Source organism: Mchenga conophoros, linkage group LG6, assembly GCF_057382185.1.
Source record: "Mchenga conophoros isolate Kocher_MC1m ecotype Shallow Benthic linkage group LG6, M_conophoros_male_GT1.1, whole genome shotgun sequence".
In the NCBI taxonomy this organism is placed as follows: Eukaryota; Metazoa; Chordata; class Actinopteri; order Cichliformes; family Cichlidae; genus Mchenga; species Mchenga conophoros.
In genome coordinates this window covers 23494785-23512369 of record NC_140531.1, presented here as the reverse complement: position 1 = coordinate 23512369, position 17585 = coordinate 23494785, and the positions used below count along the sequence as shown (strand labels likewise).

At 39.7% G+C, this 17585-nt stretch overlaps 2 protein-coding genes across 3 annotated transcripts in view; one reads left to right on the top strand and one right to left on the bottom strand.

Annotated features, from left to right (window-relative positions):
- Window positions 1–2132, top strand: part of fam184b (family with sequence similarity 184 member B) — a 31670-nt gene extending 29538 nt beyond the window's left edge. For both annotated transcript variants that reach the window (XM_085276878.1, XM_085276877.1), the window contains one exon: window positions 1587–2132. In XM_085276878.1, coding sequence (XP_085133004.1) covers window positions 1587–1659 — 73 coding nt within the window. In that variant the 3' untranslated portion in view covers window positions 1660–2132. The remainder of the gene's footprint in view (window positions 1–1586) is intronic.
- A 1185-nt stretch (window positions 2133–3317) lies between these two features.
- On the bottom strand, window positions 3318–14999 carry haspin (histone H3 associated protein kinase). The gene is made up of 16 exons (XM_085276876.1): window positions 14519–14999; window positions 13938–14096; window positions 13619–13774; window positions 12825–12962; window positions 11019–12720; window positions 9553–9697; window positions 9296–9447; window positions 8973–9158; window positions 8475–8560; window positions 8233–8295; window positions 8053–8144; window positions 6790–6869; window positions 5877–5965; window positions 5557–5699; window positions 5350–5452; window positions 3318–4207 (listed from the first exon to the last, which is right to left on the bottom strand). The coding sequence occupies exons 1-16, from the start codon at window positions 14674–14676 to the stop codon at window positions 4006–4008; spliced, it is 3654 nt and encodes a 1217-aa protein (XP_085133002.1). The 5' UTR covers window positions 14677–14999; the 3' UTR covers window positions 3318–4005.
- Between the last annotated feature and the right edge of the window lie 2586 nt (window positions 15000–17585).

Here is a 17585-nt window from a genome sequence, read left to right as displayed (position 1 = left end):
ACATTTTGAAGAGGGATGTTATCCTGACCTTGTGTACTCATTGCTGTGTGATCATGTAATAATCAGTTTATGACTACTGAGGATTTATGCATACAAATACAACAATAATTCTTAGTGACGACATTAAATAAAACGATCCAAGGTTCACCTTGCTAATGCCAGGTTTGATCCCGTCTTGTCTTCAGAACTGTCAGATTTGTCGGCTGCACATCCATAACGTGACTCGCCCCTATTAACACATCCAAGTGGTTCTCTGTTGGTGACTGTGGAGGCCATTTGAGTTCAGTGAACTCAAAGTCATGTTCAGTACAATATTTTATTGTCCAGTTTTGATGAGCCTTCCCCAACTGTAGCCTCAGTTTCTTGTTCTTAGCTGCTGTAGCACGCCTCCTGTTACTGTAGTTTTCTCCTCTGACCTTTGTCATCAACGAGACATTTTCTAACAGAGAGCTGCCCCTCACTGGATATTGTCTCTTTTTCAAACCATTCTCTGTAAAATAAAAGGAGAGTCCCAGCAGATCAGACGCTTCAGCCTTTCAAGCACCAACTACCATACCAAATTTAAAGTAACTTAAATCACCTTTCTTCCCCATTCTGATGCTCAATTTGAACTTCAGGAGGTGGTCTTGACCATGTCTACATACCTAAAGGCATTGAGTTGCTGCCATTTTATCAGCTGATCATTTTCACTCATGCAACACTTTATTCTTTAAAAACACCTGAACATGCTGGAGCTTGAGCCACAGACCTTCCAATTGGTACACAGCCCACTCTTCCTCATGAACCACAGATGTACCAAAGGTCTAACAGCTGTAATATAGTGTAAATACCAGTGAGGTGACGTCTTGTCCTAAAGAAGGTATTCAGTAAATGTCAGTCTTTATAAGCTGAAACAGTCATGGTCCTGCTGCTTTCCTTTCTCTCTTTTCTGACTGCAATTGAACACCTTAGCATAACAACTAAAGGTGTAATTAACCTGTAATAAATGTCATTTAATTCAAAATTGTAATGTAATTATATTTGCATACAAATACTTAAACGTAGACACACTACCATAAGGGGGTAAGTCGAGTTTTTACAGGAACAAGGAAGTAATTATACTGTAATTACTTATTATTATTAGCATTATTACTATGTAAATTTAGGACTCCATAAGTAATTTTAAGTATGAGGTAACTAATTTGGAATAAAAACAATGTGTTCCCATCTTACATCGCACACTGTACTTTTCAGGGCACAAATTGCCTTAATTTTGTCTTTTTACTTTTTTTATTCAATATTCATTAAGTAGATGTACATGATGGATATTCTATTATTTACCTTTTTGCTTACGCTGTAGTTTAAATCCCTGTAAAAACCTCTGACTTCTTACCAACTTTATTCTAGTGTACCTACCTTAAAGTAGTAGTATGCGGATATAATAACATTTTAATTTCAAATAAAATCCTTTGAGATTTGTTTTAATTACAGGGGAATTATTAGTCGTGGGACGTGTTATAAAATGTTACGAATGTTTTTCTTCCTGTCATGTTTCTGAATTAGTTGTGATTAAAACACTAAACCTGTCTGCGTCTTGTGTGGTGCAGGGGGCCATACCTGGAGCAGAGGGGGACAGAAGGGCTGAAGCAGGAGTGGTTCACCAAATACTTCTCCTTCTGAGCACAAATGCATACAAGCATACAGACACACACATACACATACAACAGCTGCAGGTACATTTCATATCCACTTCATTGCTTCTTATACACATCTGTTTGCTTCCCAGACTCAAGCACACACACACACACACACACACACACAAACAGAGAACCTTGAAAACAGACAAACACATCAACAGACATATGGGCTCATCACCAGCAAGGCCATTTCAAACATTGCCTCAAAGCTCAACCAAAAAGTGCTTCTCAAACACATGCCTGACCTCTTCTCAGACATTGGCCTGCCGGATCTTGTTTGTATAGTTTGGAATGTCGCCATATGTTGTTTTTTTTAAAGGACGTCTTCCTTTTTTAATGCAACTGTTGCCCTAATCCCATCGTGTAACGATTCCAGGCAGGTGTTCATTAAGAAAAAAAAAAAAAAAAACAGCAACCAAGTGTCTCTTTGCGTATGGAAGCATTGAACATATTCAATCAAGATCCACATCAAAATGGACACACACGACTCACCATACCAAAATGAAGCTTGTTTCAATGCAAAAATGTATAATAATCTTAATGATGAAATTGAATAAACTATTTTGTTTTTGTATGTGCGTCTTTTTTCTGTGTATCACATTCTTTGAGCTTAAGCTCAGATGCTTCTCCGTGGTTCAGGGTATCACTAAAAAGATTCACATCATGTGTCGTTTGTATGACAACGTGCAGTGTACTCCACCCGCTGCAAGTACTGCACAGTAGGTGGATTTATAATGTTGAAGTAGCTGAAATTCTTTACCAGGATGATTTATAATTAGTTGTAAGTTCTGTTGATAAATTACCCAGAAAAATCTGTTACTGACCAATTTATCAAATTAAATAGTCGACATATCAAACGATTTTAACTCGCTGTTCCAAAGACGACCATAATCACCTTTCAGGTATTAGTTAAAATGATTTATAGACTGCTGTTAATCTGACCACTGACTTATTTTTGTCATCTCAGGACTTAAAAGTTATTAACTCAAAGATAATATACATTTTTGTTTTGGAGACATCTCACCTTTCTGGAGGGAAATAGTGTACCAAGCTTTCTTCTTGATGGTTATCCACAGGAATAAACCCAAACTACTTCAAGGCAGTTTAGTTATACTTTGTTTACTACTTGGAGACATGTTTCACAGCTTACTGGGCTCCGAATAATCCACTAGATTTCCTTCTGCTGGCATTTTAATGCAGTACAATACATTCCCTATCAGTTTAATAAAGGGAGCCCTTCTTCAGCCCATTCCTTTGTCTAACTGCTTATCAAATTCAGAGTCACGGGAGTGCAGAGCCTATCCCAGCTCTTTTAGAGGGAGAGGAGGGGGTACACAGGAGGACGCGGGACCTGGGCAGGTCCCCAGAATATCACAGGACATTCACAGAGACAGATGACCATTGACTAACATTCACACTCACGGCCAATTTAGGATAATCAGTTAAGCTAAGATGGATGTTTTTGGACTATGGAAGGAACACCTGGAGAAAACTAACACAGGGAGTACGTACAAACGCTGACAGACCCAGAACCGTCTTGCTGTGAGGTGACAGTTCTGATTACTATTATATACGACCATACTAAAACAATTATAAATCTAAATACCCTGGTACACAGTAATAACAACTTAACATGCTTCATTTTTTTCTTACATCTTCTTACAGACTTTTATTTTATATAAAAACATTCAGAACTCTTAAAATGAGCATTTATTGATTATAATGCTTCACACAGAAGTGAATCCTCTGCCAGATTTACCTGTTAAATGTCCCGTTTACACTACATTTACATAGCATAGTTTTGAGATCTAATCTTCTATTTCCCCTTGTGGCCCTTCTGCTTTTCAAATGAAATCACATCACATGTTTGTGAACCGTTTCATCATTAACCAGAGAAAAAAAAATGAAAGAAAAGCTGAAACCTGGCCATGTAGAAGGTAGTGATTAATTTACACCAAGTAACAGATTAAGAAGCAATGCAGACTGCAAACACTGAACCACATTGCTACAAGATTAAGAAAGAAAAATTTATCATGATAATTTTTCAAATTTTATACTTAGGATGCAAAAAAAAAAACAAGTGAATGGATTTATTAGAATAACAACATAAAGAAGCGCCACTGACCACCAATATATAATCTTCAGTCATTTTAATGAGCCTTGTTTTATGACAGCATTGTCTGCATTACACTCTAAGTAACTCTCCTGTGACGGCGCGTCCACTGGGAACACTGTCTTAACAGAGGACGAACGGGAAGAAACAGTGCACCCCCTTCGTGCTAAAAATGGTCTGTGTGAGTTTCCTCACACTTTGCGTTGAATCCTCGTGCTACTGGAACATGGGGCAGCTCTGCAACGCCTCTGTGGCTGAACTGTACTGGAGGACATTGTCATAGAAACCAGTCAGCTCCTCTCGCATGTCCTTGGCAGTCCTCCCCCCTGAGCCGCGGTACTTCATAGAAAGCAGCTTGGAGCAAAGGTAGTGGAGCCACAGTATGTTGGTATGAGGGTGGTAAGCAGCCCAGTTATTCCTGATAAAAGACACAAACAGCATGAGAGGATCAATAAATCAACAACAATGCTGCATTTCTCACTGTGCTGTCATGAACTTTAACAATGCCAAGAGTGTCATATTTGACACGTGAATTTCTGAGACGGCTACATCATCAGTGTGAACCCACACTCTAAAGCAGTGCTGTCAAACAGGGCACAGGGGCCAGTCCGACCTAATAGTCTGGCCCGCTGCACTGCTTTATAAAATGTGAGGGATTTTTTTTTCTCCACAGCTTTTCTGTGAATTAACAAAAACTTTTAGTCTTATAATTACAGGACTGTGTGGGCAATGAGCTACCAGAATTGTTTGGTTTTTTGTTGTAATTTTAAGCATTTCTCACAATTTGAGTCTAAAGAAACTCAAAAACAGAATATTCTCATCATTTCCCTTATATTGAGATCACTCTGAGATTAAATGTGCAGTTAAACTTCTGTACAGTGACAGACAGGGCAGTCTGACCCACTTAGGATTAAAGTGGGCTGTCTGTGGCCCACGACGTAAAATCAGGTTGACATTTGTGCTCTGGAGAAAAGGCCAACGGCAGGGAATGTCCTGACCTCCTGATTCACAGGGAATTATGCAACCTCGCCTCACTGCTTTTTTTCCTTCTTTTTTTTTCTTTTTAAATTTGACATAATTACAAACATGTTTTTATGAGCGTATCAAAGAAAAAGAAATCCTACATAATAGCAAAGAAAAATTATAATTTACTAGAACGTAACCAGTTCAAGTTTAACAGTATCACTGGTTTCATTTTGTTTCCAGGTTTGTTTCCTCATTTCAGTTAAGTTTATTTATAATGTTGGTGGTATTCGTCATTTCAGGACACAAAGAACTGACTCCATGTCATCATCTCAGTCTCAGACAAATGAACAAATCACTCGTTCTTTCTGGTTTAATTGAAAAGTATGATGAAACTGACCTGGACAAAAACTAAAAATATTTACTGTATATTTTTATTCTAGTTTGTTTTGTTTAGTAGGTGCACAGTGATAGATGTATAGAGATACAGCTATAGAAAGATACAGAGACATAGAGTGAGATAAAGACTTTAAGCCTTTACTACACAGAGACTCCTGTTACATGGCACATAGATGCTTGATCACTTAATGGACTGACCCGTTTTCCTGTCTCATGAGTCTGTAGATCTCAAACTGGTAGTCTCCCTGTCCCATGAAGAGCTCTTCATCATTTGAGATGTCACAGGACACAGTCAAATCATCTACAACACAAAAGCAACATTTTAGAACCACTACGTAATATTCACTATGTGTATAACACAATCCACTCAAAGTATGACAGTAAGCAAGTAGAAAAATATCTGACCGATTTCTAGTCTGGAGAGAGAATAGTCAATGATGCGGACCAGCACCCCTCTGGTTTCCAGAGAGTGGGTGGTTCCATTGATGAGGAAGCTCCCTGTCTTCTGCTTGGTTGTTTTGACCAGCACATTTCCCCAGTGCAGGTCCCTGCAATAAACAGTGTGTAGGGTTAAACTGTTAGAGTAGAGTTCCAGCTGAACATTTGTTAGTTTCCTTCTAAACACTAGAGGGTTTTGTTTTGTTAGCAGGGAACAAACTGCATCTGTACGCGTCTTCTTGGGAAACTGTCAGTCGGTGCTGTAATTTATCAATGTGTGTCAGTACCTGTGTTCAAAGTGAAGCTCCTGCTCAGCAACAGCCAAGGCAGCAGTAACCTGGTGAAGGATGCTCTTCGCCACCGCTAAAGATGCCAACTTGAAAACACAACAAGAGTATAAATTAGACAAAGTCTTTTAGACTATTTAAGTGCAACATTCAAGGCATCCAATTTCCCCACGAGTAAACATCCCTGCAAATTCACCCGATAATCAGTGCAGTGAGAAAAAGTGCAAAAAACAAAACAGGTCATGAGGTCCGAGCACCTGTGCCACACACACTGAGCACCTTCTTCCTGAATGTGTCGTCTGAATGTGTCGTCTTCATGTCGACACATTCAGACGTCAGAGTCAGGAAGAAGGTGCTCAGCGTGTGTAAGACCTCAAGTCAGAAAAGATTCATAAAACCTTGCAGGGAGATGAGATGTGAATGTTGTGTAACAGCAATTTAAGTTTCTAGAAGCCAGAAAAAGTCCAGCCGTGCCAAAGATAACACTAGTCCGCAAGAATTTTCAGAAGCAAATAATTTCTTTAAGATGTTCATCATCTTCTCTCATTACCTCCAGCGTGCAGTAATTTATGGTCTGGCTGACATTAAGCTGTAATGACTCGACTCAAGAACTTGCTATTTTTATGCAGCCGCTCTCGTCATTAAAATTTAAAAACATTTTTACTGAGAGTGTGAACGTGAAATAAGCAAAGGCTTCTTTTTAGCTTAATCTTCAGTAATGACAATTTGAATACAAAGCGCTTTAACTGACCACACACACTTTCAGCTTGTGTACTTTCTACATTCAGCCAATGTAAAAGTAGTTTTATCTCCAAGCTACCAGCTTTACCTTCTATATCTCTGAACAGTCACTGAGGTGGCAGATAAAAGCTCAACATTTCCACAAAGACACGGGGAAAGCTTTGATCCCTACCGTTCCGTTGCTGTTCTCCAAGTCGATGCCGCCAAACTCAAACTCCAGGATTAGGAACATTTGGTCATTTTCAAAGAAATCTGAGCAAAGACACAAAAAGAGAAACCCAAATCACATGATTTGCTTATTTTAGGGACCGAGTGGGTTCATTTATGACCCCATTTTAGAAAGAAAGTCTAAAATATTTTTTAATGGCTTTATATTATTTTCTTAATCAAAAATTTGTTTTTGTTTTGTTAAAAATCTATGACAAATAGATTTTTAACAACAGGCAGAACAATTACATCCTCTTACACTAGAGGGCAGTACAACTACCTGCTCTAATTAAATGGGTACCAACTGCCAGGAAAACAGAAGAAGACAAAGAAGAAATTAATTAACAGCCAAGTCGATCTGACCTGGGTCCTGCAGAAAAACCCAACCCTGATGAAGGCCCTAGCACGAGTAGTGGTCAGAAAAAAGCAAAATAAAAAAAAAAGGACACTGGGGAAAAACTGACCCAATTCCACTATGACTGGTGTGCAGGGGGGAAATTATCAATATGCTTTTTGTGACATTTTTATTTGGTGGTGTGTTGTGTGATTTGGGGAGCACTGATCTAATGATGTGGGGGGCATTTTTTTAGGGCCACTTTGGGCCACTTAATATCTACCAAGCATCATTTAAACACCACTGACCACATCCATCCCTTTTTGACCAGTGTACCCATCTTTGATGGCTGCTTCCAGTAGGATACACACTATGTCACAAAGCTCAAATCATCTCAAACTGTTTTTTGTTTTTGTTTTTTAAACACAACAATGAGTTCACTGAACTGAAACAGCCTCTAAAGTCACCGTATTTGAATTTAATAGATGATGTTTGGGATGGGGTAAAACCAGATTCCCATCATGGATGTGCAGTTGATAAATCTCCAGCATCCATGCAATGATGGCATGTGGATACGGCCAAAATCTCTGAGGAAAGTTTCCAGCATTTTGGTGAATCTGTGCCACAATTAAGGTGTGACTAAAAAAAAATTTAAATCTATAAATGTACAGCTGGTCATAAAGAAAACAAACAAACAAAAACAACAACAACAACAACAACAAAAACAAAAAAAAACACAGCAAGTTGGGCAAGAACTTTTTTAACATTAATAATTAAATTAAGTTGAATCTTAGTTAGAGAGAAGTTAATATAGAAGTAAGTTAACCCCTAACCCTAAGAAATACACAAAACATGTTCTTGTGAATAAATTATAATGAGCTCTGTCTCACTGACCTGGTCTGTCGTTCTCTGAGCCTTTCTGTTGGTCAAATGTGTCCCACGCTTTCAGGAAATCTGCAGGGTAGCAGCCTTGAACACAGTGAAGACTATGGGGAGAAAAATAGACACAAAGTCACATTAAGACTCAAAACTACTGAGGCACTAACAGAAAAAAAGACCAAAGAAAATACTTACTCTTTGAGTCCAATAAAACCATGGGTCTGGTTGTGCTGCTTCTCTTTGAGGCTGCTCAGCTCCCTGGTAGAAGAAAACAAAACAAAACACACAAACACTGCTCATTAGAGCTGTTCAGCTGGAGTACTTTGATGTGGTTCACCATTAGGTATCACTGTACTGAAACAAACAGACCTTATAAGCTCTAGCATTACAGCAAATGGACTGCATATAGTGAGCAGTGTGTACCTGCGGTTACTTACTTAGAGATAATAATTTCATGGAGAATCTCTCCAAAGGTCTTCTGGTCCTCTCCGTTCACCTTCTCACTCCCCTCTACTGGAATGATCTGAAAATACAATCCAGGGTGGGACTTCTTGTGTTGAACGTTTGCAGTTTTTTCAGTAACATTAGTGGTTTTATTTTTGAAGCACATTATAACTCAATTGGTTTATACTACAAATTACAGGCCTGTTCCCTGCCCTTTTAGTTCTGAGCCATCATCAATGCCCCCTTTGTGTTTTTATTGATTCATTTTGGCCTCCTGAGCTTCATGTTGAAGTATCTTTGCTCCCTTTTCGTTCTTTTCTACTACTTAAAAACTATAAGACCAGCTCAGGATCAGAAAAGGGCCAGAAAAGGAAAAACAATGCACAATATTTACCTTCTTTGATACAACTCACATCTGTAACTCTCTAACAGAGCTCAGTCAACGCTACACTTCTAAAACATGTTGTTCACATACACTCAAATGTGCTTACTTTGAGGGCGACGGTGTCTCCTGATTCGTTGTTGGTGGAGAAGACTTCCCCAAAGGTGCCCTCTCCAATCTTCAGACACTGCTTCATACGCTGGGGGAGAATGCACTCTTCCCAGGGCAGAGGCCGCTGCTGGCCACATTCAGCATACACCTTCTCTGCGTCTGACAGGTCTGCGTCTTCACAAACCTTCAACAACAGACAAGTGGGAGGAGGTTACGTGCATCCACAGCCTGGATGTCACGCCATCAGGTCTAACGACCCAAATGCAAAGTGCAGAGAAACCAACAGAAAGTCTGAATATATAACTTATGTGCGTTTAATACCAGGGAATGCTGGCCCAGCAGCTGTGACCGGAGCCGCTTGGGGAGTGGCGTCCGTAAGGGTGTGGTAAAGAGATCCCGACTGAGATCAGCAGTGTCCGTCCTCCCAGGAGAGCCCGACGCTGATAGACGTAAACTCCTCGGAGTGAGCAGCACTAAGGAGAGGGAATGAGGGGGTGGGGGGCAGAGAGAGAGAGTGTAAGGACTCTCAAAGTCAAACTAAAAGCTTAAAATCCAAACACCAGAGTGTACATCATTACCCAAGCCTTTGCGATGAACAGAGAGGGCGGCTTTGATCCGGCTCCAGGTTTTTGTGTTTGGTGTGAAATCAGCCAGCAGGGATGAGAGGTTGAGCCGAATTGCTTTCACCGGGGTGGAGAAATTCATGGTAGAGCCCAAAAACTCCTACATATAGCACATACAACAGGCTTTAGGTTAAATGACTTAAAAGCCTTTAAATGTTTGATTAGTGCTCGGTGGATCGTGACAGAAAAACTTAAGAGTTAACACAGATCTGCTCTGTGATCAGAAATATTCTGCTTCTTCACTTACGGGAAGAGTCAATAGCTTAATAGTTTTTATGAGGTTTGGAGATCAAATGAAGTAATCATTTGTGGCACTAAAGGGACAATTCATCCACAAATTGTATATAGATAGATTATTTTCATGCTAATTTGCCCAGTTTTGGAGATTTTGGCTGCATGGACATTTGCCTTCCTTTGAATACAACCAAACTACATTGCAGCTACATGGAAGCTTGTGCTCGCTACAGTGTGAGAGCACCTAAACATTATATGCTTACCCATCACCAGAAATGTGATGTTGGTGAGATGCAGGATTTCTTTATAAATGCAGCAATGAGTGCAAAAATAGGAGATACTGGTAAGCTGGAAAACTTGGAAGCCAATTAGAATCTTTTGTCACACCACATGTTCAACATCAAGAATAATTATCTGGTCACTAGCTTCGTTGGCATGTTTTAACTCAACTCTGGTACAGGCTGAGAGAGCAGACACCCCCTCTATCTCTTGTAGTGGTATTGAGTGGTGTCTGTGTGTGTGTGTGTGTGTCTGTGTAAAATAAGATGGGGTCAAAAAGTCCCCCTCTAAACTCAGTCAGAGTTGGCTTCTTCTCCCACAGTCGATCACCTGCTTCCATCTCATTCCATCTCCACTCCTCAGTCACACTAACCCTCTGCATGTCCTCTTTCACTACATCCATTAACCTTCACTGAGGTCTTCCTCTTTTCCTCCTACCTGGAAGCTCCATATTAAACATCCTTTGTCCAGTACATCCACTATTACTCTGGATAAATACAACATAATAAAACCAGTGCTGGTACCAAAAAAAACAAGATTTTTCATAACACACAGGAAAAGACCCAGGGAAACCGAGTTAATGATAAAAAAAATATGGCTAAAAAAATAACCCTAAAAACCATAAATTTCACACCCAAGCCTCAACTCTTGTGGCTCAGTAACAAATACTTGTTACCATCAAGACATCGGGAAACCAAATGTGCAGGTTAATTAGTGCAGCTGCATCTGATTAATACTCTAATAGTCAGCATCATTTGTTGACTGGAGGGATTTACAGAAAAGCAAAAGCATCAACTTAAATGGTAACTTCAACAATGAACCCATTAACCATCACCTTCATTATCCATCCAGCGCTGCTGAACATGCGAGCCTACTGTTTCAGCTGTCACTCTGAATTTGATTCTTACCTTTGGTTGCTTGTGCTGTGAGGGGATCATCTCATTGATGCTACAGTCCACAGCCCTGCTCCTGATCATGTGCGTGCTGGCGTTGCCTTTGTTTTTCCAGCGGCTCACGCTCATGCCGCTTACGCACGCCTTCCTCGTCGTCCCAGGGCGGTCTGTGGATGCGCTCCGCTGTTTCTTTTCCTTCTGAACCACGGGCATCTTTTTTCTCTTCTTTACAACTTCTCTGTCTGAGGCGTTCTCATCCTCAGAAGTAGTCAAACGTCCGTTCTTCACGCTGGCTTTCGAGGCAGTCGTCTCTTTACTGTCATCGCTCTCCGACAAGTGGTCCGTCTTTGTCTGGTCGTCACTAGCTGAGTCGGGCACATCTCCGGCTGGTTTTAGCAGAGCACCTTTGGGACTCATAATTTCTTTCAACAGTGACAAATTTACTCTCTTTATCCCAACAATAATGTTATCTGTTAGACATTTCTCCTTCAGCCCTGCTGTGAGATCTGCTGCACATTCTGTCTTGGCTGATTGTGTCTTACCCAAATCTTCCTCTGTCTGCTTTGAGAAGCCTTTTAGTTGCTCTTGTGACAAAACCAGGTTCTTCATCTGGACTGAACACCTCTTAGTAAGACTTTTACTCTTTGCCACTATAGCCTCGCCTTCCACTGTCTGCACGGTGCTGCTGGACTCCAAATGTGTGCTCATTATAATCTCAGAGCTGCTGTCTGTGTGATGAATAGACTGAACATAAAATACCGATTCTGACTGCTCCATAGGTGATGCGGCCGAGTGTTCGGCTGACTGCTTAGAGTTAACTAATGGAGAAATGTTAGTGTTGCAACTCCGACTCACTGAAGCTTCTTGGTCAAAACTATTACGGATATCATTGACTGTACCTGATGAATGAAGACAAAACGATGCTTTTAAAGACTCTGACAGATCGACCGCTTCACTGCTGTCCACAGGCTGTTTGTTTGTTTGTCGGCTGTGCAGTGAGTTTGAATGTCCCAGACAGGATGAGTAGGTTGTTTCACAGCTCAGCTCAGCGAACAAGTCTAATCTCTCCAGCGGCACGGTGCAGCGTGTGGACAAACATTTCTCCTTCAGCGTCTCGATCAGCCAATCTAACCCTCCTGCTGCTGCAGATACAAACTGACTGCTGCTGCCACTGTCTGCAGACAGCAGATTTGCACTCTGTAATTTGCCTTCATTTTTAGACTTTGATTCACTTCTTCTCTTGGGCTCTGAAAATAAATCAATAGATGGTTCTATGTGGTCAGGTAGGTCTGTGTCTGTCTGCTGGCAGTGAAGCGAACAATCTGGTGGGGAGACTATGCCGTCTACTGACATGGATGGAGGAGTGCAGGACAGATTGTTGACTGAAAATGGTTTAAGCTTCCCGCGTTTGCTGAAGGATCCTGCTGACGGTGTAGAGCAGAAGATGGGTTTCCTGGGGCAGGGTCCAAGACTGCAATCTGCCAACTCATTGAGAGATATCTCTCGGAAGGGAGCGCTCATAGAGTTCTCTGCACTTGACGGCCCCAATGCCGGAGGCAGTTTTCTTTTCCTGGAAGACCTGCTGTAAGGAAAGGCTGTAGAAGTGAAGTCATCTGAGGAGCTGAGTATACTGACAGATGCTTTGGGGACTTTGGGTTTAATCACAGCGGCTCGTCTACGTTGGGTTACAAAGCGGCCTGCAGAAGATGGATAAACACTAGAAAGCAGGAGAAGAGAGGATGAGAGCTAAAGGTTACTGCAAATAATGATGACATTTCTGTTCAGGCTTTTAACAGAGCTCTTAAAGACATGAATGCTCACTTTGAGTTTGTCCTCATTTTATCTGAATTTCTGTGGCCTTTTAGTGCAGACGTTTCTTCCTCACTCTCCGTGGTGACAGGAACCTGCTGGCCCCTCCGCTTCATCAAAACTCTGTGTCCAGACACAAGCCGGCTCGTCCTGATAACGGGAAAAGACACAAATCATTTCACAAAAAGACAAATAAATGCAAAAGAGATGCTTTAAAAGTTGTGAATGGCTAACAATAGTCACTCACTGCAAACCAAACGCTGAAAGTGCTGAGGTAGAGAGTAAAATAGAGAGAGAGAGAGTAAAGAGAGTAAAAAGAGAGAAGTTAGGCAGAAACAAGTCAAAGTAATGCAAAACATTTTGTATCAAAAAGCCTGCTGATAGAAAACTCACAACTCATTTTTAATCATTTAAAAAGTAGTTCCAGCATCTCAAATGTAAAGATGTTTTTCTCTGCATGATTATAAATTTGAGTTTGTTTTGGGACTGCTCTGGCAAAAGTAAGTTTCACTTGAGACATCTGTTTAAACTCTGAGAGCAGCCAAAGTGCAATTGTCAGTATATTTTTTTACATTTGATATTGATTTAGACAAGCAGCTCAAGAGCTGACTCTGCAAACTGCAGCTTTTGGAATACATTTCACAGAAACTGCTGAAAACTGTTTGATCAGCCTTCAGTTTGCCAGAAATGTCAAACCTCTGCTTACATTCACAGTTGTGGTTATATTTAATAGAACCCCAAAACTCTCAACATGCGTTGTCATTTTAGTAATGTGTTGTTGCTTTGTTGTTTTTAAATGCCCAGACCTGGTTGTTTTGCTCTGCTGAGTTAATACAGAAGGAGGAGGTGGAGCGAGCATCCTGCTGTTCTCCTCATCGCTGCTAGTCTCCGTTATACAACGTATGGTCTTTCTTTTGGCAGGACGCACTGCTCTACGACTGGCCACACTACTCTTCTTCTTTCTAAGGAAGGGAAAGAAATGGTGTGGACCACTCACACATACAATACAACAAAAAAAAAGCAAACTACTTCAAGGATATTTTTCTAGCCTAAGATAATCTAATAATTCAAATGCAGTAATACTGACTGCAATGCTATTTACCATTTATTACAATATTCACAGACCTGGCTGTCCTGCTCTGCTGAGCAGGTGGAGGGAGAGGAGGTGCCTTCTCCTCATTGCTCATGTCCTCTTCATCCACACTCTTCTCAGTCAGACAAAGCATTGCTTTCTTCTTGGCAGGACGAACGGTTCTTCCAGTCAAGGCGTTGGTGCTCTTCTCCCTGTTAAATGAAAAGCAGATGAAGCAAAGAAGATAGTCAGGCTCACAATCAGAGCAGGAAACTCTGATTGACAACTAAACTGTACTTTGCACACGTCCACAGGGGGTTGTTATGTATGTACAAACTGTTGATTTACTCTACATTTTTGCCACTGTTTTAATTAGCTACAGTTTGGTGTATTTAAGATATTTAACTATATTTTCATATAGTAAAAATATAATAAAACGAATCCTTTATAAATATATTAATAACTAAAGACTTCAGATATGTGACTGTATGGACTGGCATTTCTGTGGCTTCCATACACACCAATAATATATTTCTTATAAGCTAAAACTAAAAAGTAGCTGCACAGTTTTTGTGATCCATAATGTAGAGAAAATACTGAAAAGACGGTTTAGTAAAGAAAATTATAAACATACCTTATCCTCTGAGGTTTGGACGGCTCAAAGACGGAGACATCCGAGGAGGACGGGGTGCTGTCGAAGGCCTGCTTGCGGTCTTCAGGTGAGATCCAGGCGGACACCTTCCGCCTCTGTTTCCCGTACGTCTTCAGATATAGCGGCTTTACTGGCTTCATGTTTGACTTCCCAGCAACAACCGTGCCAAAAGGTAAAACTTTTATAAACTACAACTGGAGATTTACCGCGGCTGGAGCACACAGGAGTAAGCCACAGTCTGACAGGTTTATATATCGACCGTTGACTGTGCAAAACCACCAAACCACTACAATGATTTTAATAAAGCGTAACCGAAGAACTAATTCTCAACTAACTCAAGCGTAATAACAGTTTTAGCCTGTATCCATGGTTGCTAGCTTTATCTTTTTCTTGTCTTGCTAGAAATCGGAATAATCCAACCCGCTTCTTGTTCAAACTGCTGGAAAACGGTGATTGGTCTGCAACTGTTCGGTGGCTTTATCACAGCGCCCCCTGGAGGATTGGAGTAATAGCAGCAGGCGTTTATATTAGTTGCAATTTTTCCTTTTTGCTGTCCTCTTGGCCAGGTTTCCGGTGGAAAAAAACATTTTAATTTCAGTGAAACTTAAATATATAAATATAGTATATATAAAAAAAACTTTGCAAAAACTGAATGTAGCTTCTATCTTGTGACAGGAATGATGTGATATCACTCATGAGAGATATGTGTAAGATATGATTCACAGATTCACCCGTGTTTCATCTTGAAAGTAAACATTTTCCTTAGATTAGTTAGATTTACATTACTTAAATACACTTACTACATTTCATGTAATGGAGGCTACTGGAGATTTGGAGCCCATGCCAGCAGTTCCAACTGGGGTTTTTAATTAAAGAAAAAAATATATATATATCATCATTTGCACCCAAATAGTTAAATGTTGCTGTTGGGTAGTTAGTTACTGCTCCAACAACAGGTAGTTGGAAAACGTATTGCCTCTGTTTATTAATCCTCAAAGCTGACAGTAGATTTTTTTAGCATAAATATTTGCTAAAGTAAATAAATAATATTTCCGTTTTTCCACTTTGATGTTTGTTTGTTTGTTTGTTTAGATTTTTTTTTAGTAAAATCGCCAACATTACTTTATTTTATTGTTAACCATGTAAGCGTTACTTTCTTTGTGAAATCAAATGATCAGTTATAAATACTTGACACAGTGTGTCACAAAATAACTTTAGAATAAAGACCCATTTATGTGATTTAGTTTGGACTAATTCAAAATGCCTAAGTACCACGTCACACAGTGTAGTAAGTAGATTTCACCACCAGGTGTCATAATTTTAAAAGAATATTCCCCAAATTTGGTCTATGCTGAATGACACCATATTAATTTTATGATTAAATAAATAAAATAAAGTTTTGTCTTTATTTGTATTATTCATATTAAGGGGGCAACATAAAGCGCTCACTGCAAACTACAACTCATAGAAATGTTTAATTTGTAAATGTTATCATGACCAATGGATAGCAGCAGAGGAAAAGTCAAAAGCAACCTGATAAATCCTCTAAATACAGAAATGTTTCACTACACGTGTTGACTCAAAGATAAACTCCAGCATACATTAAACTCCACATTTAATAGACCCAGCGTGGCTCCAGCCTAAACTGGATTATGCCCACTTAACTTTTATTGAATTGAACTGATTTTTCTTTTTAAATTTGTGTATGTGCTTATGTATTATATTTTTCAGCCTTAACTAAATATGCACTGTTGCCAGATCTTATATGGCATTCATTTGTGTATATTATGAAATGTATCTTAAAATTTGCCAAAACCAAAATGGTATAGCCTACGTATAAGTATGTTCATTTCACACAGTCAGTTTTTGTTTGTGGCTCAACTGTTGCACAGTTTTGCTTATTATCAGTACAAACGGCTACAAAAACAGGTTTATTTACACTGTACTTGCAGTAATAGTTAACCTTTTGAACATACTTGAACAAGCAAATATTAGATTTTTTTTCTGCACCAGTGCTTGGATAAGGGGATCAAAGACACATAGACATTTTGTACTATTTTCACAGTTGAAAAGAATGAAATAACAGTTTAGTCACATAGAAAAGGTAAGTACACCCCTAACTTTATCATACCTTAAAACCATAAAGCTAGTGTGTGAATCTGGGAAAGGATTTAAAATATAAACAAACAAAAATTTCCAAGAGCTGAGGATTTCAAACACCTATAAAATTCAGCCCAAGAGCAGACTGCTTGAGGCTTAAAAGTGTTTGTATCTAGTAAAAATGAAAAGAATCTACAATAACATGGATTTGCCACTAATTTGACCTGCAAGGAGAAAGTCTTCACTGTTCACAGAGCATTAGAGCAAATCTGTAGTTTGCTAGTGAAAACAGACAGACAAATCAAAGAGGGAGGCCACAGCAGCAGTAGACATTTTTGAGCTTTATAAAGAGAAGACTCTAATACCTACTATTAAGCGCGGATCATATCTAACAGTGCTTGCAGATGTCCAAGGGAAATTGCTGATAGCTTCATTCAAACAATTATCATTTCCACATAGAAGAAACTGATGTTATAAAATGGTATAGTCGAAAGCAAAGGTCCAGACTTAGATGCCGTTGAAGTGCTGGTTGTTTGTGCATGTAAGGAAAACCAGCTTCTGATGCCAACATGTGCAAACGTACATAAAAATTCAGTATATATGGCAAAAACAGAGTTTGAACAATTTAAATAAGCTTGTCAATAGTCAATATTTGGTATGACACCTTTATTCTTCAGCACAGCCTCAACTCTTTCAGGCAGCTTTCTTGTCATTTCTTTAGGTAGTCTTAGTTCTCCAGGCTTCTTGAAGGACATTCAAAGCTTGTCTTTGGATGTTGTCTGCCTTTTGTTCTGTTCTCTGTCAACATGATCCCACAACACTTTAATAGTGTTTAGGTCTTTGCTCTGGGGAGGCCAAACCTTGACTGATAGTTTCATTGGATGTGTTTTTCTATCCGAGTGTGCTTTTATTGCATTCGCGGTGTATTTGGGATGCTTCTCGTGCTGAA